Source organism: Camelus dromedarius, chromosome 6 (genome assembly GCF_036321535.1).
Source record: "Camelus dromedarius isolate mCamDro1 chromosome 6, mCamDro1.pat, whole genome shotgun sequence".
NCBI classification, from domain to species: Eukaryota; Metazoa; Chordata; class Mammalia; order Artiodactyla; family Camelidae; genus Camelus; species Camelus dromedarius.
The window spans coordinates 61,153,178-61,174,186 of NC_087441.1; the positions used below are offsets into that span (position 1 = coordinate 61,153,178).

Consider the following 21,009-nt stretch of genomic DNA (forward strand, 5'->3'; position numbering starts at 1 on the left):
TCCAGTAGGAGCCCTGGAAGGCTGCAGGGATTAGAACCGGAAGTATTTGCCCCACTGCTCCTTACAGGACTGCTGGCCAAGTGTCATTGGATGTTCTGATCTTTTCAAGGGGCCAGAAATCCAGATTCTATATAAGATTTCCAGATTTTAAAAAACATCATGTGGCCCTTTGTTCTAACTGTTTCAAATTAGTGAGCTTTTATTATATATCAGTTTAATGCATGTTAACATTTAATAGCTAATGAAGCTGAATATATTGACTATGGTTTAAATTTTTAATGAATAACTTTATGTATGATTTTAGAAATAAACTTCTAGCCAAGTCATAATAATCTTATAATATATTCATATCTAAATTGTACCTAAGAATTTCAGTCTTAATGTTGCCAAATTTTTTCTAACAAGTCAAAAAGTAATGGACAGAGTTTTACTTTTCCATTTTAATAGAATGAAAAATGAATTACAGAAAACAATTTTTCATTTTTTGTAGCAGTTTGACAGTACCTATAAATGAGAATCCAAAAAATTCATACAACCAACCACTGTGCCAACCCCACAAAATTTTCATGGATGCAAAACTGCTTTAAGTATTTGCCATTGTTCATAATTTGGTGGTATATACGTTGAAAACATGGTCTCTAACTAAGTTTCATCCACAGCTCTGGTTAAGTTCACCTTGACTCCGCGGGTGGTCTTAGTCTTGCCCCCACGGAGACCAGCTATGTAGATCTGGGGCCTGGGCACTCGGCTGCTGCCTTCTGTCATTGACTGCGTGCTAGCATCCTTTGAAGGGTACACCTGGGAACAATTTTCTCTTCTCATGTGACTGAGATCAGTTTGCACCGAGTGAGTAACTTTCTGGCGCAAATTGGCCTAAGTAGAAAGAGAATACACAGGAATTAACATCTCTCTAAAGAACAAGTAAAATACTCTCAGGTACCAGTTAATAGCTGCCTTTTCTTTTTCTTCCCCCCTCTCAATTCACAAAGAAATTAGTCCTATAACATAGCATGTTTCTGCAAAACATTAAAACATTAGAAAATGTAGAACATAATAGAAAATAAATACCCTTTGCTGAGAAGTCGGAAATAGATTAAATCATGAAAATGGACCCAAAGAGAGAACACACAGATTCAGACTTTTTTAATGGCTTTTTTTTCTTGGAGGAGGGGGTGGTAATTAGGTTTATTTATTTATTTTAATGGAGTACTGGGAATTGAAGCCAGGATTTCATTTGTGCATGTTAAGTATACGCTTTACCACTGAGTTATACCCTAACCCCAGATTCAGACTTACAGTGAACTCAATTCTTTGTTAGTATAATCTTCTGATTCATTCATTAGTATACTTTGAGATGTAGACAACTTGGATTTTTTCCACCAAGAATGGTGGAATGGTTTATTTTTTTTTTAAAGACAAAAATTTAAGATTTCCATTGTCTTACTTAAATGGGCTTCACCCAAGACTTTTAATATAAAAAGCTCTGATATTTCCAGGTTATATTTTATATTATGCTACATTTTACTTACTCCTTTTATGGATTATTAGTAAACATGAGGTTAAATAGGTTACTCAGGCTGGAAAGGAAGGAGGAGTTTATAAAAAGGAGGATAAGAGTTTTCCTGAGGTTGTGGTCAAGTCCAAGGAAAAAACTCAGAAGGTACTAGAGAAGGTGAGTTAAGAGAGACCTGGAATTAGAGGAAATTCAGAGTTTGAGATGCTGCAGGTGACTGAAAACCAAAACTACTTTTCCCCCCACCACACAGCTTACTCTCTACATGAACATGCCTTTACTATTCCTGTGTCTCTATTAGCATAGTTTTGCTATTCAGGAGACTCCTGCCAAAGCAAATAACTTGATTGTTCAATACAGAACATCTTGAAAGGTACATCAACCCTTCAGAAGTGAGCATTAACACACAGAATAAGCCCTAGAACTCTTCACACCTCTTGCCTCAAGATTCACCTTGCTATTCCCATCAATCCTGGACTGCTTTTTCATGATCTTTACCCAACCCAATTCAAGCCCCCAACCCAACCCCCAACCAACCCCTGGCACTGAAAGACCTGCCTTCAACCAAACTTCAAAGTCTCAATAAATCCTGACCGTGCTGTTCTCCCCATGAGCCACTGCAAAGCTCTGCTGAGGGAGTGGTTTTCCTGATGGCTTTAAACCACATCCTCTGCTTTGTCTTATCAACAGGTCCTGTTGGCAATATATGGGGAGCTGGCATTCAAGATGCTGCAGTTCTAGGAGATAATTAGGTCTAAGGTGAGGCTCAGAATGAAATTGAGGAATGAGAAGAGAGAACCCCATCAGTGTGAAGGTCAGTCCCACTGAACACCCTATTCTAACATTTCCAGTCCAGACCTAATCTGCCACCTACATCTCACATATCCTATCCAACCATCACCCCCCACTTCTCTTTTGCCTATCTGTATCTCAAGACCAACTTAAAATGCCACCTAAGTCAGTGTAGTAGAATTTTTATTTCACTTCTATTATAGCACTTGTAAAGAGGAACTGAAATATTTTTCACGTATCAGTGTCACCTGCTAGACTCTTAGTTCCTGAAGAACAGGTGGTAGGATATAAATGTTACCCAGTATACGTCTGAAGAGCTCAAGTGAGTCTCATGCACAACAGGAAAGAATACAGGGAATGGGAGCTTCATCAACTACAGGACAGTAACTGGAAAGCTAATGCAACGATGCTCTGGAAGGTATACCGGGAAGCTGAACCTTCCTCATCCCAAGAAATCGGGACTGAACAGTTGCCACCAGAGAGGGGAGCAATGGAAATGATGGGTTAGTGAAAAGTGAGACTGAACACACAAACGGACAAAGGCTGGACCTTACATGACAGTAGAACTCTGATCCACAACCTCTGCAGCAACCTGTCTTGGAAGTCAAACCACAGCTTTGGTAGCTGTAGCAATCAGCCCAGAATAGCCCTATTATTTTTCTGCCTCCCCTTCCAGCTCTGGACCCAATCAGAGAAAGCCAAGTATGCTCACCAAACCAATCATGTAAGATGCTTCCTGCTGCTAGTTAGCCTGCCTCCAGGTTCCCCGTCAACAACCTCAAATCAGAGACTACCCAAAGCCTTCACCTTTGTCACTATAAAGCTTTCTCACTCCTCTCCCCAGCCTTGAGTCTCTGCCGAGTGCAAGAGTTGGTAAGTGACTGCCTTAATACAGCAAGCTCTGAATAAATAGCCTCTGTTCTCATGTGAGTACTCATCCTTTATCTCCACACTTGATTTCAGTTAAAGAGATGGAAGAAATATATTAAAAGAAGACTACAGATATAAAAAGAGTTTGTTCCTTCGCGTTACAAATATTTGCTGTTTAAAATGACAAGATACTATACAAAGGGTGAGGAGGGGAATTCCACTGAGTCATGGATGTGAGTTTCAAAGACAGGCTTCAAGGTTAGGTACCTACTGTGATTAAGGTGACTGAGAATGAGAAGGACAAGAGAGCCAAGAGAACATGTTGACAGTAAGAGGGAACAATACCTGTGATATAACAGGGGTAACATTCTACTCCAAAAAAAGTCCAAGAAAGAGAAGGGTATACTTTAAATGATTAGAGGAAGCCGGTCGGTTTTAAATACTAGCACCTCATAGGTTAGCACAATACATTGGGATCAGTAGGGAGGTACAGAGAAAGAGAGAGAGAGAGCAAGTATCACTGTTCTAGTTACTGGCTGACATAATTTGAGAGAAGCTTCATGCTTCTGTATTTCCACATATACTTACAATTAGAATACAATCTTACAATGTAAAGCTGGAAAATCATAAATTATGCTCATTATTTTTATTTTAGAAAAAAAAAACCCTGTGTACAATGCACTATTTTATATCACTAATTTAGCTTACCAACTCTGTGAGTGACAACATACTAAAATTCCCCAACCTAGAACTAATTTTAGAAAATATTATTACAAACCAGTTTTATAGCTTGTCTTCTTAATTCCCATTCATTCCACTCATATGATCTCACAATTGTTGGCGGCAGTAAGTGTGTGTCTGTCTGGGTGCTACTTTCACACTTTGTAATTGGTTTTGTATAATGTTTGTTCACATCTTTCATCTAAAAAAATGGAGTTTTGTCATTAATATTCATCAGAAATAAACATTATTTACAGATAACTAAAAATATTTAATTAAAACTAACAAAAAACATTAGGAAAATAAAAATTTTTTCCCCTTTCTTGGGAAAACAAGAATTTCTGAAATATGAAACATACTTGTAAATAACAGAAGAAAAACAAAAAGCTCACAATTAGTGACCCAAATGTTATTATTTTCCTGGGCACTGTGGATTTGTGCCTGATTTTGTGAACTTAAGGTAGGAGGTGTATTCTAAAAGGAAGCAACCTAACATCACTCGTTCCCAAGTTAAATGCCCCTCTCCAACTTTCACAATTGGTAGCATGAGTAATACCTTGTTGCAAATGGACAGAAGTCAAGAATAGCTATTAAATATTATATATAAATCACATTTGTTTAAAGTATCAGAACATCTTTGGGATACATCTTAAACCCAAACTATGCATACATAGCAGATTGTTATCCATTTTAGTTGAATATGTTAATTTTTTCTGCCAAGACACCCAGAAGCTCACTATTAAAATATTAAGTGTTCAGTAAGTCCAGGTTAAACAAGTTATGATTATTCTGGAAATGAAGTTGCTGGAAGGGGTGACAAAGGTTTAAGAAACTCAGGCCATAGTAAAGAGGAAGGAGAAGAAATTAATTTCTTTTCTCAAATCAAGGAACAGATAATCACTGAGTGCCTACCATTTAGCAGAAGATACAATTTTTGCCTTCAAAATGATCTTATGATAGAGTTAGGTAGATTAAAAGATGCTCAAAATATAATTAACATTGTTATACAAGTAAATGGCAAGTGAAAACTAATAAGGACTACAGCATTGAGATACAGAGGGAGAAGACTCACTTCCATTGGTGTTGAAGGTCAGTGAAGGGTTAAATACACAGGGAAAAACAGGATCAGATATGTAGGGGAAATTTGTTCTTTTTTTTACATTTATTATTGTTTTAAGGTTTTTTTGGGGGGGGGTAATTAGGTTTATTTATTTATTTAATGGAGGTACTGGGGATTGAACCCTGGACCTCATGCATGCTAAGCAACAGCTCTACCACTTGAGCTATACCCTCCCCCAGGAAACTTACTCTTTAATGGAAAAGTATCTACATACAGCACACCTTTCTGGTCATCTGATTCTAGCCTTTCATTGTCTTTGTGCTATCTTACAACTCCCTAAATTAGAAATAAGTGGTATCGAGGCCAAATAATTCTTGTCTATAGACATGCAAATTCATAATTCTTTCAAGGTTTTTTATGGACCTTGTAAAGCGTCAAGTATAGCCAAGACTCCTTAGAGAATAAAGGAAGAGATAACTTACTCTATCAGATATTAAGACTTATTGTAAAGCTATAGTAAGACATAGGTACAGGAATATTGTTTAATTGATTAATTGAACAGAAAAGGGAGCCTAAAAAATAAGCCAGAAAATAAGAGACGAAGAGGAAGAAAACGAGGACCTACAGCAGGAGAATGTGACCCCCACGGAAGCAGGAATTGTCACCTGTTCCATTCACTGGGCCAAGAACTGTACCTGGCACACAGTAAGCCACTCAGTAAATGTCTGCTGAATGAATTAACACATAGGTGCCAACGCACAAAGAAACACACCTTCAGATCCATTTTGGATCTTTCAGACCACTGCAACTCAAATCTGTTAAGTTACTTTACAGCCCTGAGCATAAGTTATCACCTGTGTTACCTGTGCTGAACTCCTTCAATGTTTCAATTATTTATCTAAACATCGTCTTTCTCTTTGGGATTTTTCCAGTCTAATTCATCAATTTGACTCCTTATCTTTCCATTTATTCTTTGTGGATTTCCTTAGTTTCCAGCTTCACATGTGAACCCCTTTCAGATAACCTGTAAAGGCCCTCATCTGACCCTGTCTTTGCCTGAAATGGGGAACCATTCTGCAACAAAATGTAACTTTTTAATTAACTATGCTTTTAAATGTCATAAATTTTTACAATACCAATCCTGCTTACCTGAGAATATGGAATAAGGGTTTCAAACTGTTGATGAAGTTCCAGCAGCTGAATTAATTCTGCATTTTTTTTGGCTTTTTCCCTAATTATATCAATATAATTTTCAGGATTTTCTGCAAATGAATATGCAGCATCTCTAGTATTGAAAGTATAATACTTTTCTTTATATTTCAAAATTCCAATTGCTGGATTTCCTGGAAATTAAGAGAGGAATTGAATTAAGTATGAAATACTTAGTGATTCTATGTTTGTAATACACCCACAGAACCATTTCCTAGACATTCCATTTTTAACATACCACTTATGTTTTAATTTAGCTGAATTGTTACAACTAGCAATTTTAAATTATATATTTTGATAAATTGTATTTTATATAAAGTTCAAATTAAATTAATTTTATATTTTTTTAAAAATTTACATTATGATTTTATATAAAAATATTTCACTATCTGGATATAAGTTGTTTAAAAATCTTTTATGAGAAGCCAGTTAGTCATCTGGCAGGCTTTTCAAATCTCCTTAAACTAAACTGACTATTATAAGCATTGTTTTAAAAACAATTCTATATGAACTACAAATATGGGACACCTATTCCTAAATGTAAATTTGCATGTTAGAAAGCATTTCCCACTGTGAAGAGATACTACATAAAACACAGATTTTTAAATATCCACAAAGTTTGTATGACTTATATAGGATACAATAATACTGTCTTATTTATCCTTTTCAACAAATATTTCTTGACCCTGTTCTTGGCACTGAGGATATAGAAGAAAACAAATCAATAAATATACCATAGGCCAGAGAGTGATCAGTGCTACAGAAAACAACAACAACAGAAAATAAAGCAGGTTAAGCATGTAGTAAAAGGAAGGAGGGTGAGGTTGATATTTTAAATTGCGTGATCAGGTACAGAGCTATCCAGGTATGGGGGACTGAGCTGTCCAGGCAGAAGGAACAGCAAGTGCAAAAGCTCTGGGGTGAAAATGGGCTTGGAATATTCAAGAATAGCAAGAAAGCCAGTGGGGCTGGAGCAGCGCACAAGGGCAGGAGTGGTGGGCAGTCAAGTGAGGGACGCCCTCTAAAGAGAACGCAGACTGGAAAGCCCAGCATCACTGGGGGATTTGAGCCACGTGGTCTGCAGTCCTGAAGAAGGAGGGGGTCCTACAAAACGCCTCCGAGGCAAGGCAAGTGGCTGCTGCCCAGAAAAATAATGTACGAAGTAGAAATAATGTAGAGGGCAGAAATGAAGTCTCAAGACCAGCTTACTCAGAGAGGACTCTAAAACCCAAAGCCCTACAAACCCTTTTGCTTTTCTCCCCCTTTCTGAGAATCATAGTTGGTGGGAGCTGGAAGGGACCAAGCAGACCTCTTTGTTGGTCCTTCTCCTTTTCCTGACGTGGAAACTGAGGTCCACACCAGGCATGAGGATGGCTGAAGGTTACTCAGTTTACTAATGGTTCAACTGAGACTGGAAACCAGGCTCTCCTAATCCCTGCCCATAGCTTTTTCAACCCTATCATGCTACCTGTGTCATCACCCTACATTCATGTTTCTCTGGGTTTGTGTCTCTCATGACCCCCTTCCCTGCTTATTTGTGAAGAGAGAAGAGAGGGAGGGATGTAGGGAGGGGGAAGGGAAGAAGGAAGAGAAAGGAAAGGGAAAGAGAAGAGAGAAGAGAAGAAAGAAACCATCTACATTCTGTTGCTTTTTACTTAGTGCTTTTTACTTCATGGCTCTTGACTGATTTCTCCCCAGTATCAGTGGCCCTCATGGGACCTCAGAACATTATTCTCTCAGTTCCCCAAGGTGAAACTTTTATTACTCCCATAATGAAAAAAATCACTACCATTAAAAAAAATGAGTCAGTGTGTACATTCTCTAGCCTATGTACACACAATCCCAATAATTCTTTGCAATAATTCTATTCCCAGTTCACACAGCACCTTTTGGATAATGATTTCATCTCAGTTTCTGATTTACTCTTTGTTTTGGAGAAACTCTAGTTTTATATATATATAAAATAGAGAAATTTTACTTGGTAAAATATTGGCCATTTCCATAGAGGGATCTGACTTATCCAGAAATCCTGATCTAGGTTAATGGAATGGAACCAAAAAGTGACAAAGAATATTTTTTAATAAACATATCAGTCAAGCTAGTGTAGCTCTTAAAAGTAATTACTTTGGAAGATGACACATTTTAGTAATGCCACGTAACATTTCTGGAATCCCTCATTGACATACGAGTCATCCCCCTGTTATGATCTTGTAGCATCCATATTTCATCAGATACACATTCCATCACTTATCGCTTGTATTATAATTTCTTGTTTATGTCCGTCTACCAGGTCATACTGCAGGCATTTCAAAGATAAAGACTTTGCGTCATCTTTGTAGCTCCTTTCCTAACTCACCAATAGATTCCATGAAGTTTTACAAAGTGAATAAGGGAGTGACAATGATGGCACTTCATTCAAAAGAAAAAAAAAAAACTGGGGTGGGGGAACAGTATTATTTCCAATGATGTACCTGGAAGGAGAAGACCATCTGTTGTAGCAAATGTGTAAGGACAAAATCCCCGATACTGAATTAACAATTTATCAAAATTGGCTGTTGTTTCTGGGAAAAGCCACTCCAGTTTTCTGAAATCTGCCAGATTCACTCTATCTTCTGAAATGAAAAAGGCCAAGAAAAACCTTATTCAATGGGAAGAGTAAATCACGCAAGGGAATGAGCAAGAGAGAATGGTTGCTACGTGACTAAAACGGAGATAAGTCAACTTCATTCAAGATGGTGTAGCTCAGTAATTTAAAAACGTGGCAAAATACTTTGAATATGATGCTTATATACTAGGACTGTTACTTCTCAAAACAGATGAGAATGTTCTAAGCAGAAAGAGTCAAGGAGATATCGCTTAGTAACTTAATTTTGATAACAAGGTATGTAATTTTTGTTCGTCTCACTTTTAAAGTCTTCCTAGTGTTGCTAATGCTGCTAATTTTTTTTTCTCACACAAATAAAAACATACATGTATGCCCCCGGGTTCTTAGCTTTTGCAGTTATACTTACATTCTGGGCCTGGCTCTGTACCCAAACAGCAGGCACCACAAATGACCCTGGAGCTACAACTAGAGGTTAATGTGCACTTGGGAGAAAACAGACCCTCTTCCCTCTTTTTTCTTGATACGCCTGAAAGCCTCAAACAATGATGAGATGTGGCAAGTGTAAATTAAATTCTTTCAGAAGAACATTGGGTCTCCCAAGTCACTGGGGCAGTAACTTGATAAATAGTTTTCTAGTGAATTAAAAGTTTTGATTTATCGTAGAAAATGACATGTCTTACCAATAAGGTTGAGTTTAATATTCACTGTTGAAGTGACTTCAATTTTTCAATTTCATTTAGTATTTGCATAGATATGCTGTTTGAATAAAACGAAATGAGTAGGGAAAACTTTAACTGGAAGGATGCTTTTGAGTCCCTCTGATTTAGTTTTCAGATTTTATATATCCTAATAGTTTAAGAATGAAAATTACCACTACATTTTTATTTTTCATTTTTACAAAAATAGAATTTGAAAAGGAAATTTAGAGAGTAAATCATCTAATTTTACTTGCTGGGAAAATTTTCTTAGGCAACAATTCAAATCTCAGACTCTATTTTGGCATTTCTCATGAATTTTAAGTTGTCTTTAGCTAAGACTGAACAGACCAAGAAAGTAAAAAGAAGTTTATTAATAAAGACAACCTTTCTGTAAGAATCAATGCATCTCTAAAAAGGCCTAAAATAAGCTCAGTTTTACAGGGAAAATGCTTATTGATTTATAAATATCAACCTGAATCTGGAGTAGATAAATGGCAAATAGCATGCCAAAGAAATGGTGCTTTATATGCAACAAATATAGGAAGGATTAATATCCTTTTCTACTAGAAATCAATAATAAAGTCACTAAGACTACAACAGAAACACAGAAGCACAGAAAATCATTGTTAACTAAAACACTAACAATAATGTTAGGGATGGTCATTGCTGGACAGCAAAATACTCACTTTATATATTTTCACATTTTCTATAATAAACATTAGTAGTCTTATAATCAAGAAAGATGTTTAAAACTTTGTCAGAAAGATATAACATGAAAATTTTAAAACAAGAGTAACTTTATTCTTGAGGTAATTTTAAGAAGAGAAAATAACGGATGATTTATTACCCATGTGTTCTTTCATTCTATACATATCAGTTTTCACTGTCACTCCATCAAGAAGGTCTTGCATTACTTTCTCAGGAAAGAATAGTTCATGAGCCCCCAGAAATGGCTCAAGGTGAGTCATTAAATTACTGAGGACGCTAATCAAAACAGTTTCATCCTGAAAGCTGGTCCACACATTGGAAAGGGCAATGAAGATGGGCTGAGGAAGAGTCAAAAATGTTCAAAATGTCAGTATTTAATAAAATTATAAATCACACTGCTCTTAAAACTAAATACAAATTTTTGTTTGTAAAGAAATTAATTCTCCCGTAAGTCAATGCAAGTCTTGTGGGGTTAGAAAACAGAATCTCGGTAGAAATTGGACTCATAAATTATAAGAGAATAAACTTGTATTTTATTTCAAAGGATTGTATTTTGGTATGACTGTCAGTAAGTTAGTTGACTCAAAAGAGCCAAGCACATGTGATCACCTAAGAAACCTTTATGGATGCTTCACCTCAAAAGTTCTAGGGGAAAATATCTTCTTTAAAAAAAAAAAAAAGCTAAATATGACTCATTATAATTAGATTTATGTGGCTCAATCATGATTCAAAAGAACCTAGAAAGTTAAGGGACATATCTTGGACATTTCTTGTGACCTGCAAGCTAAAGATTTCACATCAGTGAGATAAAATATTTTTCAGTCATATTAAAGGTCACTGACTTACAGAGCAAATACAAAATTAATCAGTCCCTACTTACAAGTGAAACAACTTAGCCTTTTGTTTCTTGGTTTTTAAAATCAAATGCTGGGAATGATTTCAGAAAATTATCAGAGGCTCACAATGCTCTATAAAATGCTGCATACGTATCTTGTACCTCTTTGGGGCTCCTGGATTTACCCATAAGGTGGTGCAGACACTCAGAAAGTCAGAATAAGTGCGAGCCTGGTAAACAAAGCGATTATTATCTGTCTTTTCAGAAAGGTCACAAGTCACATCACCTCTTTGCTGAAGGTAATTTCCAACCAGCTACTGTGAACACGCTTTCAACAATACACTATGGATTATTTTTGTTGCCACAGACAATACTAATATTATGGTTATAATCATACATCTGCAATTATCTACCAAGGGACTCCTCTCATCCAACCTAAAACATACAGGTTATATGATTATTACTGTAAAATAACCAAAAAGAACAGGATCAACTTGTATAAAGCTAATATTATCTTTTTAGTAATTAAATATAAGTAAAATTACTTCTGATCTAATTTTATAGGACTTAAAAGTATATTCACCCTTAAACAAGGTCAAAGTTGAGGACAAATACTTACAAAGACTTGTGATGTTGGGACAGCCGTCTTTGATTTCACAGTCATTTTTAATTGTTCCAGTTGGGCTCCTAACTGCTTTATCATCATTTCCACTTCTCGAGCACAAGTAATTATATCTGACTGTGAAGACAACATGATTTGCATTAACATTTTTATAACTTTACTACAAAAATTATATGTGGTTTAAGCCCTATCTGCTCCCCTCATCTCTGAAGGTAAGCTCAGTGAGAGCAGGGTTCTGCTCTCTGTGGTGTCCCCAACACCAAGAACACTCCTGGCAAATGGACACTGCTCCAGAAATACTTGTTGAATGGATGAATCTTTTGAAATACAATGGCTACAATTTTTCTCAAATGTATAAAGGTACTCTTTGATACTCAGTATAACCACATTCCCAAGTAGCAGACAGCTTACAGAGCTGTTATTTTCGCATTCCTCAAAGATAAAATTAATGAGGTGCTCCTTTGAAAACATTTTTTTTGGGGGGGGAGTAATTAGGTTTGTTTGTTTGTTTATTTTAATGGAGGCCCTGGGGATTGAACTCCGAACCTTATTCATGCTAAGTATGCATTCTGCCACTGAGCTATACCCTCCCCGCTGAAAACCATTTTAATACCAAGATTTCTAAAAATTACATTCAAGAATGCAGAAGACCTTTAAAATCACAGCATTGAAAGAAAAACAATGTATTTCTGATACTACAATAGTAATCTGAAAATCAGGTGCTAAATGCTGAATCTGAAATAATTGCTAACATTTATTCTTACTATATGTTAAGCACCATATTAAATACTTGTAAGTACAAAAAGAAATAAGTACAAATAAGAAAACCAAAGTACAGAAAGGTAAGTAAATTGCCCAAGGATAAATAGCTAATGAGAGGTAGAATCATGGTCCTACACCAGATCTTCTGAGCCCAGGGCCCAGCTCTTACCCTAAGACATGACAAGAAACGGCAGTGGGATGGGTTTATGAGTACATACAGTGTAAAAGAGTGACCATGCTTGAAGGGAAAAAAAGTGCATTTGAGTTTTCAGATATTTGAAACCTAACTATATGCTTCATTAGACTATTTTTAAATGACAAAATATAATTACTTCATGAGAAATATCAAAAATTACCACTGTATTCAAGTAACAAATTTTTTAATTCATGATATAACATGCATTGTTTTAATTTTACCCGTATTACTTTTTAAGCATCTCCTCTCCTCTTGCCTCCTTCTCCCATACAGTATTATTTATCCTGTCTAATAGGTCTCTTGTCTACCCTGGAGTGTTGTTCTCCCCTTGATTGTTGGTTTCGTTTTAGGAATCAAATATGAAAATGGATTCCTTATAGTCTTTAGATATATGCGCAAACAAGAAGAAACAGAAATAAATCTGCGTGTGTTCTCCAAAGTAAAAGTTACATTGAATACATGACACTTCTCAAAACCTGCCTGTAAAGATTACTCCACACCTACTCCCCCCAGCTGTCTGCAGGCTCCATTCACAGACTAGGCATGCAGAACCTTTTGATTTTTCCTGATAATGTCCTAGAACACTCACTCTGTTTACATTTTACCAAAAAGAATTTGTTCACACCATGTGGAATTTTTAGTTGTAAAGCGAGTCCTCACAAATAAAGGGAAAGATATTCCCTGCTCAGGGATTAGAATTAAGATTGTTAAAATGTCTACCCAAAGCAACCTACAGATTCAATGCAATCCCTATCAAAATTCCAAAGGCATTTTTCAAAGAAATAGAACAAACAATCCTAAGATTTGTATAGAACCACAAAAGACTTCGAATAGCCAAAGCAGTCTTGGAAAAGAAGAACAAAGCTGAAAGCATCATGAATCCTGATTTCAAATTACACTACAAAAATCACAGTAATCAAAACAGCATGGTATTGGCATAAAAAGAGACACATAGATCCATGGAACAGAACAGAGAGCCTAAAAATAAACCACAATATATGGTCAATTAATTTACCACAGAGGAGCCAAGACTATACAATGGGGAAAGGATAACCTCTTCAATAAATGGTGCTGGAAAAACTGGACAGCCACATGCAAAGGATGAAACTACAACACTGTTTTCTATCATGCACTATCTATTCAAAATAGATTAAGAACTTGAACGTAATACCCAAAACCATAAACTCCTAGGAAAAAACATAGGCAGTAAGTTCTTGACCTCAGTCTTGGTGACAGTTTTTTGGATTTGACACCCGAAACAAAGGCAACAAAAGCAAAAATCAGCAAGTCGGACTGTCTCAAACTAAAAAGCTTCTACACAGCAAAGGAAACTATCAACAAAATGAAAAAGCAACCAATGGAATGGGAGAAAATATCTGCAAATCACATATCTGATAAAGGGTAAATATAAAATACATAAAGAAGTCATACAACTCAACAGCAAAAACAAACAATAGAATTTTAAAATGGGCAGAGGATCTGAATAGACATTTTTTCCAAAGAAGACATACAGATAGCCAACAGGTACATGAAAAAGTGCTCAACATCAGGGAAATGCAAATCAAAACCACAATGAGATATCACTTCACATCTGACAGAACGGCTATTATCGAAATGACAAGAAATAACAAGTGTTGGCAAAAGTGTGGAAAAAAGGGAACACTTGTGCACTGCAGGTGGGGATATAACTTGGTGCAGCCACTATGGAAAATGTAGGGAGGTTCCTCAAAAAAATTAAAAATATAACTACCATATGACCCAACAGTTCCATTTCTGGATATTTATCTGAACAAAACAAAAACAATAATTCAAAAAGATACAGGCTCCCCCCTCCCCCCATGTGCATTACAGCATATTTACAAGGAAATCTGGCCATTTGCAGCAACATGAATGAAACTTGAAGGAATTACACTAAGTGAAATAAGTCAGACAGAGAAAGACAAACATCATATGATCTCACTTATATGTGGAATCTTTAAAAAACAAAAACAAAAAACCTGACCTCATAGATACAGAGAACAGATAGGCAGTTGCTACAGATAAAAGGGTGGGGGTGGGACAAAATGGTGAAGGGGGTCAAAAGGTACAAACTTCTAGTTATAAGATAAATAAGTCATGGGCATGTAATGTACAGCATCGTGACTAGGACTATAGTTAATAACACTGTATTGTACAATTGATAGTTGATAAGAGAGTGGATCTTAAAAGTTCTCATCACAAGAAAAAAAACTATATATGTGCGTGGTGACAAATGTTCACTAGGCTTGTTGTGGTGATCATTTTGCAAAGTATACACATATATAGAATCAGTATGTTCTACATCTGAAACCAATATAATGTCATATGTCAATTATATCTCAATAAAAACACTGGTTTCACTTAAGGCTATCTATGATGATGCAGTAAAAAATACTAATTTTATTAAATCTTGATCCTTAAGTGCACAGCTTTTTAATAATCAAATAGGATTTGTGATCAAATAGGAAGACTTCTAATGCACATTAAAATACACAGTTCTCTTGAGAGAAACATTTACATGACGGAGTTGCAAGCTGAACTAGCCTTTTTTCCCTTCCAGTAGAACATCATTTTTACCTAAAAGAACAATTGACAAACTATGATTTTTGAGTCTTAGCTATTGGCAGATATTTTCTTTTTTCTTTTTTCTTTTTTTTTTTTTTAATGGAAGTACTGGGGATTGAAGCCAGGAACTCATGAGTGCTACAACTGAGCATTTCCCTCCCCCTGGCAGATATTTTCTTGAAAGTGAATGAAATGAGTCCATCACTTCGAGAAAACAATAGTTTTTGTCACCAGTGGTAAAATTCACATTCTGAAAAACTTGTATCTGCTGCTATGAACTTGATGGTATCTGAACATAAAGATATTTCTAATGAGATTGTTGGAGGAAAAAAATAAGAATAAAGTTAGTCTTCTAGGAATGCTATCACTTAAAAAAAATTCTTTTCATATGCAGCCAAAAAATGCTTGGGGAAACCATGTGAGCCCAGCATTCTTTTTCCTCTCCCCAACTTTTTAATTTATATGTTTCTCACACATTTTTCCATGGACATTTTTTAACAAGCACAAATTCCACCTAATACTTTACTTGCATTATCAGAAAAATCAAGTCCTATGTTATCTATCCTGTGAGTAAGAACACCAATGAGAATTTAAAACTGTGAATCAGTTGGATGAATATGAGTCACGATTCAAAGCTGTAAGAAGATACTATGTAATGAACAAAGTCCTCTACAACACCCTTACAGTATGTGTGACAGTTTCCCAAGGTTCCTTCTTATAATATCCCTCCTGAACACAAATGGCAAAAGTAAATGTGAGGTTCTGCTCCTGTGGACCTATATGTGCTTCAATATAACCTGACTGTGAAGTCCTCTTAGTATCTGATAGTCACACAAGACTGAGAGCCACAAGTCAATGTTAGGGGAGCATCTCCCCTAAAGAATGATTTGGTTAAAGAGTTGATCTGGGGTTGTCTCTTCTGACGGCAATTAGATAGTAGGTCAGTTGTGGGGACCACTCCTAAATGTTGCAATGAAGTCACGTCTTCTGAATGTTCATTTTTCTATTCTCTATAGTGGAAGTAAGGAGAAAAGACAGATCCAGTGCATCCAAAGTAGCATCAAGTTATGAAGATACAAGGGAAAATGAAGAGAGTGCCAGAACACGACCTGCTCTATCCCTGAAGACATGAGTGTTCACTTGCACAAAGGACAGTCCCGCTGATGCTGAGGTCTCATGGTTACTGAACAGCAGAGGCTGTGGAAAGTGACCAGGGAGATGGATGTGTTAATTACCTCAGTGGAGGGGATCCTTTCACAATGTATAAGTAGATCAAGTCATCACATTGTACACTTTAAATATCCTACAGCTTTGTCAATTATACTTCAGTAAAGCTAGGGGAAAGAAAAAAACCCACAAAACAAAACAAAGCTGGTGGAAACATAGCTTGCTGTCATGACATAGTTAACAAACTGTGTTCCCTGGATCCCTAGGGTGGCACGGGGATGCTCCTTGATGAAAAGGTCCTCCAAGCCTTTCCAGAGACTGACTTTATATTTTTAGGATTCCAAGTAAGTTTCCACCTAAAATAAGGGGTTCTGCTGCTTTTTAAAAAGCTTAAAATCACCACTTTACCATATTTTTCAACTCTTTGGGGACAGTCTTTGGCTTGTTCATTAGATCTAAAAACATCAGGAAAAAAAATATCTTCTACCAATTTGTACAAGTAGAACAAATAATGACATAAAAGTTATCTGAGTGCCAAAAACCTGCCAAACAATATGTTAGATGCTTGCTTTGAATGAAAACAAACAACGCAGCACGGCCGATACACATGCGCACACCACTGCTTAACCACAGCAGGCAGCAACCAGACTCCTGAGGACCAAAGACAACCAACATATAATATCAACATATTTTCATTAATTTCAAAATGCAACTTCCCCATTTCTATTTTAGTTCTTAATCCTACAGAGGCAATATAAACTGAGTGGTTATCAAGGTTGCCTTCTTTATCAATGACCTGGTTCTAGCTTTTGTTTCAGACAGATATAAATATATTTAATAATAGATACTAATAACATATAAAGAGGTTGCAGTCTGTGGAAAAGACCAGCCTCTTGTGACATTAACTCACCAAAATGATCTGAAGGAAGATCTCATATTGCCGTGCATTGTACAGCGCTTCTTTGAGCATATACGGCTGAAGTTCTTGACTCAAGAGTGGGTTCTTCGCTGCTTTCTCGAGGATGGCTGTGTAGCGGTATGCCTGGTCCTGGACAGCCTCGAGCTGGGAATCAACATGCTGAGTGCTGACTGGGATTGCTTCCTGCAGAATAGCAGGCACTGTTTTTAAAGATATAATAAGAGAGATTATTATACCTGAAGGAACCTAAAAAGAATTCAGAAGAAAAAGCCTAGCAAGTGGTCCTATTCAAATATTGAGTTCATTTTTTTCCTTAACCAAATTAATCATACTGAGGCATGAATTTCATGGGTCCTACACCATGAAGCAAAGAAGAAGAAGAAAAAAAAACCTATCCAAACAAAAGACACCACCAGAATAATAAACAAAAGTTAAAGCAGATCAGCTTTTGCCACTAAAACACAGAGAAGTCGGAAGAACAGACAAGCTTTGGTGTTATGTGCTATTAACCATGTGCCTCTAGAAAAGCCACTATATCTCTCCTTCTGTATATTTTCTTCACTCTCTGTAAACAAGGAAAATAAAAGTGTACCACTTAAACTCACTGGGATACTGAAAAACAGCAGAATAGTCTAACAAGAGAGGGACCATTAAGAAGAATGGGAATTGGCTTTTTAGAACAGGTTTGAAATTGCAAAAAAATTACCCTATTGTGCTAGATCAGTGATCTGGTAAAAGACACTTCTCAGTGGGCCTAAGTGTATATCAAATTCACAAGGAAGTTGTTTATGACCAAACATTCCGTAGGTAGGTCCTTGGTCAAATATTTTAACGAGTACTTTCCAACTTAGAGATAATGGACGCATTAAGCATATAAAAGCATAGCAGATGCTCCTGAATTTTCAGGCTTGCAGACGTTTCCTCTTGGACCATTTCATTCCATTAACCATATCAGCGATGGTTTTCTTTTCAAGGTGATTTTTATATTTTAAAACATTGAATATTGATGTTCCCTTTTGGTTATTTGACTTGAAGTAAAGAACACAAAGGCCCATGGAGTCGGGGAGGCTGGCCTCCCGGAGGTCCTCTCATCCCTTTTGCTGATTCACACTCCCATACTAGCTTCATGGTACACAAAACTTAAGGTCTTGCCCCAATAAAATAAAAAGTTACCATACATTATGAACAGGAGCTGTACCGGAGGTATAGTTAAAGCTGCAAACCTTACATCTAAGAATGCCAGTGGTGTGTTATGTGCAATTTCCCTCTGTACCATTACATTTTAAACCTGCAAAACGTATAGAATTAACCTAATGATGTACCTACAGTCATCAATGCCTTCTCCTCCCTTTCCACAGTCTCGGTTAAATAAACGGATTCCAGTAACAATCATGGTGAGTTCTTTCAGCTGGCGTTCTTTGTCCTTCTTGGAAAGAGTTAGAAAGGTCCCCAGCTCAACCGGAGGAAACACACTCTGTAGGGCAGCTAAAACAAACCACAAAAACAACAACAAAATAAAGGTTCAGAACTTAAAAAACAAGTCTCTTTCAGCTGGAAGTTAAGGGACTTGTTGGCTTGTCTTTATAGAGTTCCTTAGATGATTATTTAAGTTTCTAATACCTGATTGCAGAATACATGGCAAATTTAGCATATATCAAAAGTGAGCTACTGAAAACAATGCCTTATGTCTATTTTCAATAATTAAGCATCTGTCAGTAATTTGTTGGCAATGGGCATTAAAACAAGCTTTCTAATTTGGTCTCTGAGTAGAAAAATTGATGCTTTAGAATAATTATGGAAGAAAGTCATTGGAAGACTGGAGATCTTGCCTGTTCCTTACTGTAAAGCGTGAAAGTGGGCAAGTATTTCCTTTCCCGTCATCCATTTTAGGTGACAGACTCAGCTCCTTTCATCAATATGAGATATCTTTTTCCAGCAGTCCCATTACGCAGTCAGACTGGTACTCTTAATCATCGTGCCAATGTTTCTCTAGTGAGGAGTAAGAGATCCCGAGGCACACACAGCTCTAAGATTAACAACATTTACTTTCCAGAGGTGCTACTTGAGTTTTAGAGTTGATACAGCCTGTAACAGGAATCTGGGTAAGTTTAAATCTCTTATTTGTGCTAATATTTTTTTCATGTAAAAGAAGAAAATTCAATCTTCAATACTTGTGATTTAATATATATATTTTTTAATGGAGGTACAGGGGATTGAACCCAGGATCACATGCATGCTAAGCCTGCGCTCTACCACTGAGCTGTTACCCTCCCCTAGTTTAACATATTTTATAGGATACAATGTTCATGTATTTTCATGGATGGAATGGAAATTGTGTATTTTTCACCTGTTGCCTCTCTGACAATCTTGATATCTGTTGGGGACCCAAGCCCAGAGCGCAGTAACACATAGCTGACAATCTTGCGGTAGAGGCTTTCCAGTTCTTCCCGAACACATGCTCGATTATCTGTAATTTCTCTGCTAACAGAACTTAATCTAGACTCTATGACTCGGTGATGTTCTTCCAGAAATTCCCCTAAAATTGGCAAAGGACAATGTTATATATATTGATACTTGGAATTCTTCCAACATGAGAAAGTAGGACCAGAGGAAAAGAACAGCTTGGTATGGCAATTCTACTACAGGAAAACAAGTATTTTCTTAAGATGTAGTAATCAAAAAAATAATAATAAAAATAAAATAAAAATTAAAAAAACAGTGGCCAGCAAGTAACCTCAGAACAAAAATCTAGCAGGAAAAATTTATTACAACAATTTAAATGGCATACTTTGCCAAAACACATTAAGATTTTAAACAGATAATCCATAGAGTAATAGCAAATAGGGCTAAAACCTCCTAATAAAGCAGAAAGTACACAAGACAATTTATAATATATATTACAAACACATACAGTATAAATATATGTACTATATGTATGCTATAGGTAAGTATATGCAGTACACTGTATGTAAGCATATAGAATATGAATATCCATATATGTAGTATGAATATTCCTCTTTAATTATGTGTATTTCTATTTTAGTTCTAGATAAATTTCCTTTGAATAGCATTACTGTAACAAGATGTTGCATGAAGAACTGTATCCCTTTCCCTTCTTCCTGTGATACAATGAGGTCTAGGCTTAACTGTGGCAGGAGCCACAGTTCACCAGCACAATTCTGGCAACTAAGTCAATAGGACATCCTATTTTACTATTATAAGGGCAATAATTAACATATCAACCATGCACAGTTTATATCTATAATTTTACCACAAACTTTGCAAAGTAAGAAAAATCTGAATTATGTCATCAATTCCACTACTATTAAGCAAAAAATTTCACTATTATTTCACTATTATTAAGCAAAAAAGTAGGATGTACGATTTTACACGTCACATAATGAAAGTTTAATACATAGAGGGGGGAAAAGACAACAAAAATCACCAAATGGTTAATAATGATTGCTTTACAGTGGGGCAGGGGCAGTCCAGTCTGTAGAGAAATTTATTTTCCTTTTTCTCTTGCATCCAGTTTGTCTTTGATGTATGTAATGAACTACTTACATAAGGAAATATGTTCTAAACTTAAATTTACCATCATTGACTTCATTTCTGGGTAAGTTACATAATTGAGGTAAGCATTATTAGATAATAAAATAAACCAGGAACAAAAAAAATCAGCAAATTAAAAACTTTTATCTTCAATGGGATGGTTGTTTTAATTTAAATTATTATGTATTCATGGTATAA

The 21,009-nt window shown here is 36.2% G+C and overlaps 1 protein-coding gene across 2 annotated transcripts in view; it reads right to left on the bottom strand.

Moving 5' to 3' along the window:
• Nucleotides 1-443: 443 nt before the first annotated feature.
• CFAP206 (cilia and flagella associated protein 206) overlaps nt 444-21,009 on the bottom strand; it is a 43,508-nt gene continuing 22,942 nt past the window's right edge. For both annotated transcript variants that reach the window (XM_010987716.3, XM_031456016.2), the window contains 9 exons: nt 19,607-19,795; nt 18,586-18,744; nt 17,251-17,459; nt 11,630-11,749; nt 10,315-10,513; nt 8,636-8,776; nt 6,105-6,298; nt 3,954-4,097; nt 444-873 (listed from right to left, as the gene is read on the bottom strand). In XM_010987716.3, the coding sequence (XP_010986018.1) occupies nt 643-873; nt 3,954-4,097; nt 6,105-6,298; nt 8,636-8,776; nt 10,315-10,513; nt 11,630-11,749; nt 17,251-17,459; nt 18,586-18,744; nt 19,607-19,795 (1,586 nt within the window). In that variant the 3' untranslated portion in view covers nt 444-642. The remainder of the gene's footprint in view (nt 874-3,953; nt 4,098-6,104; nt 6,299-8,635; nt 8,777-10,314; nt 10,514-11,629; nt 11,750-17,250; nt 17,460-18,585; nt 18,745-19,606; nt 19,796-21,009) is intronic.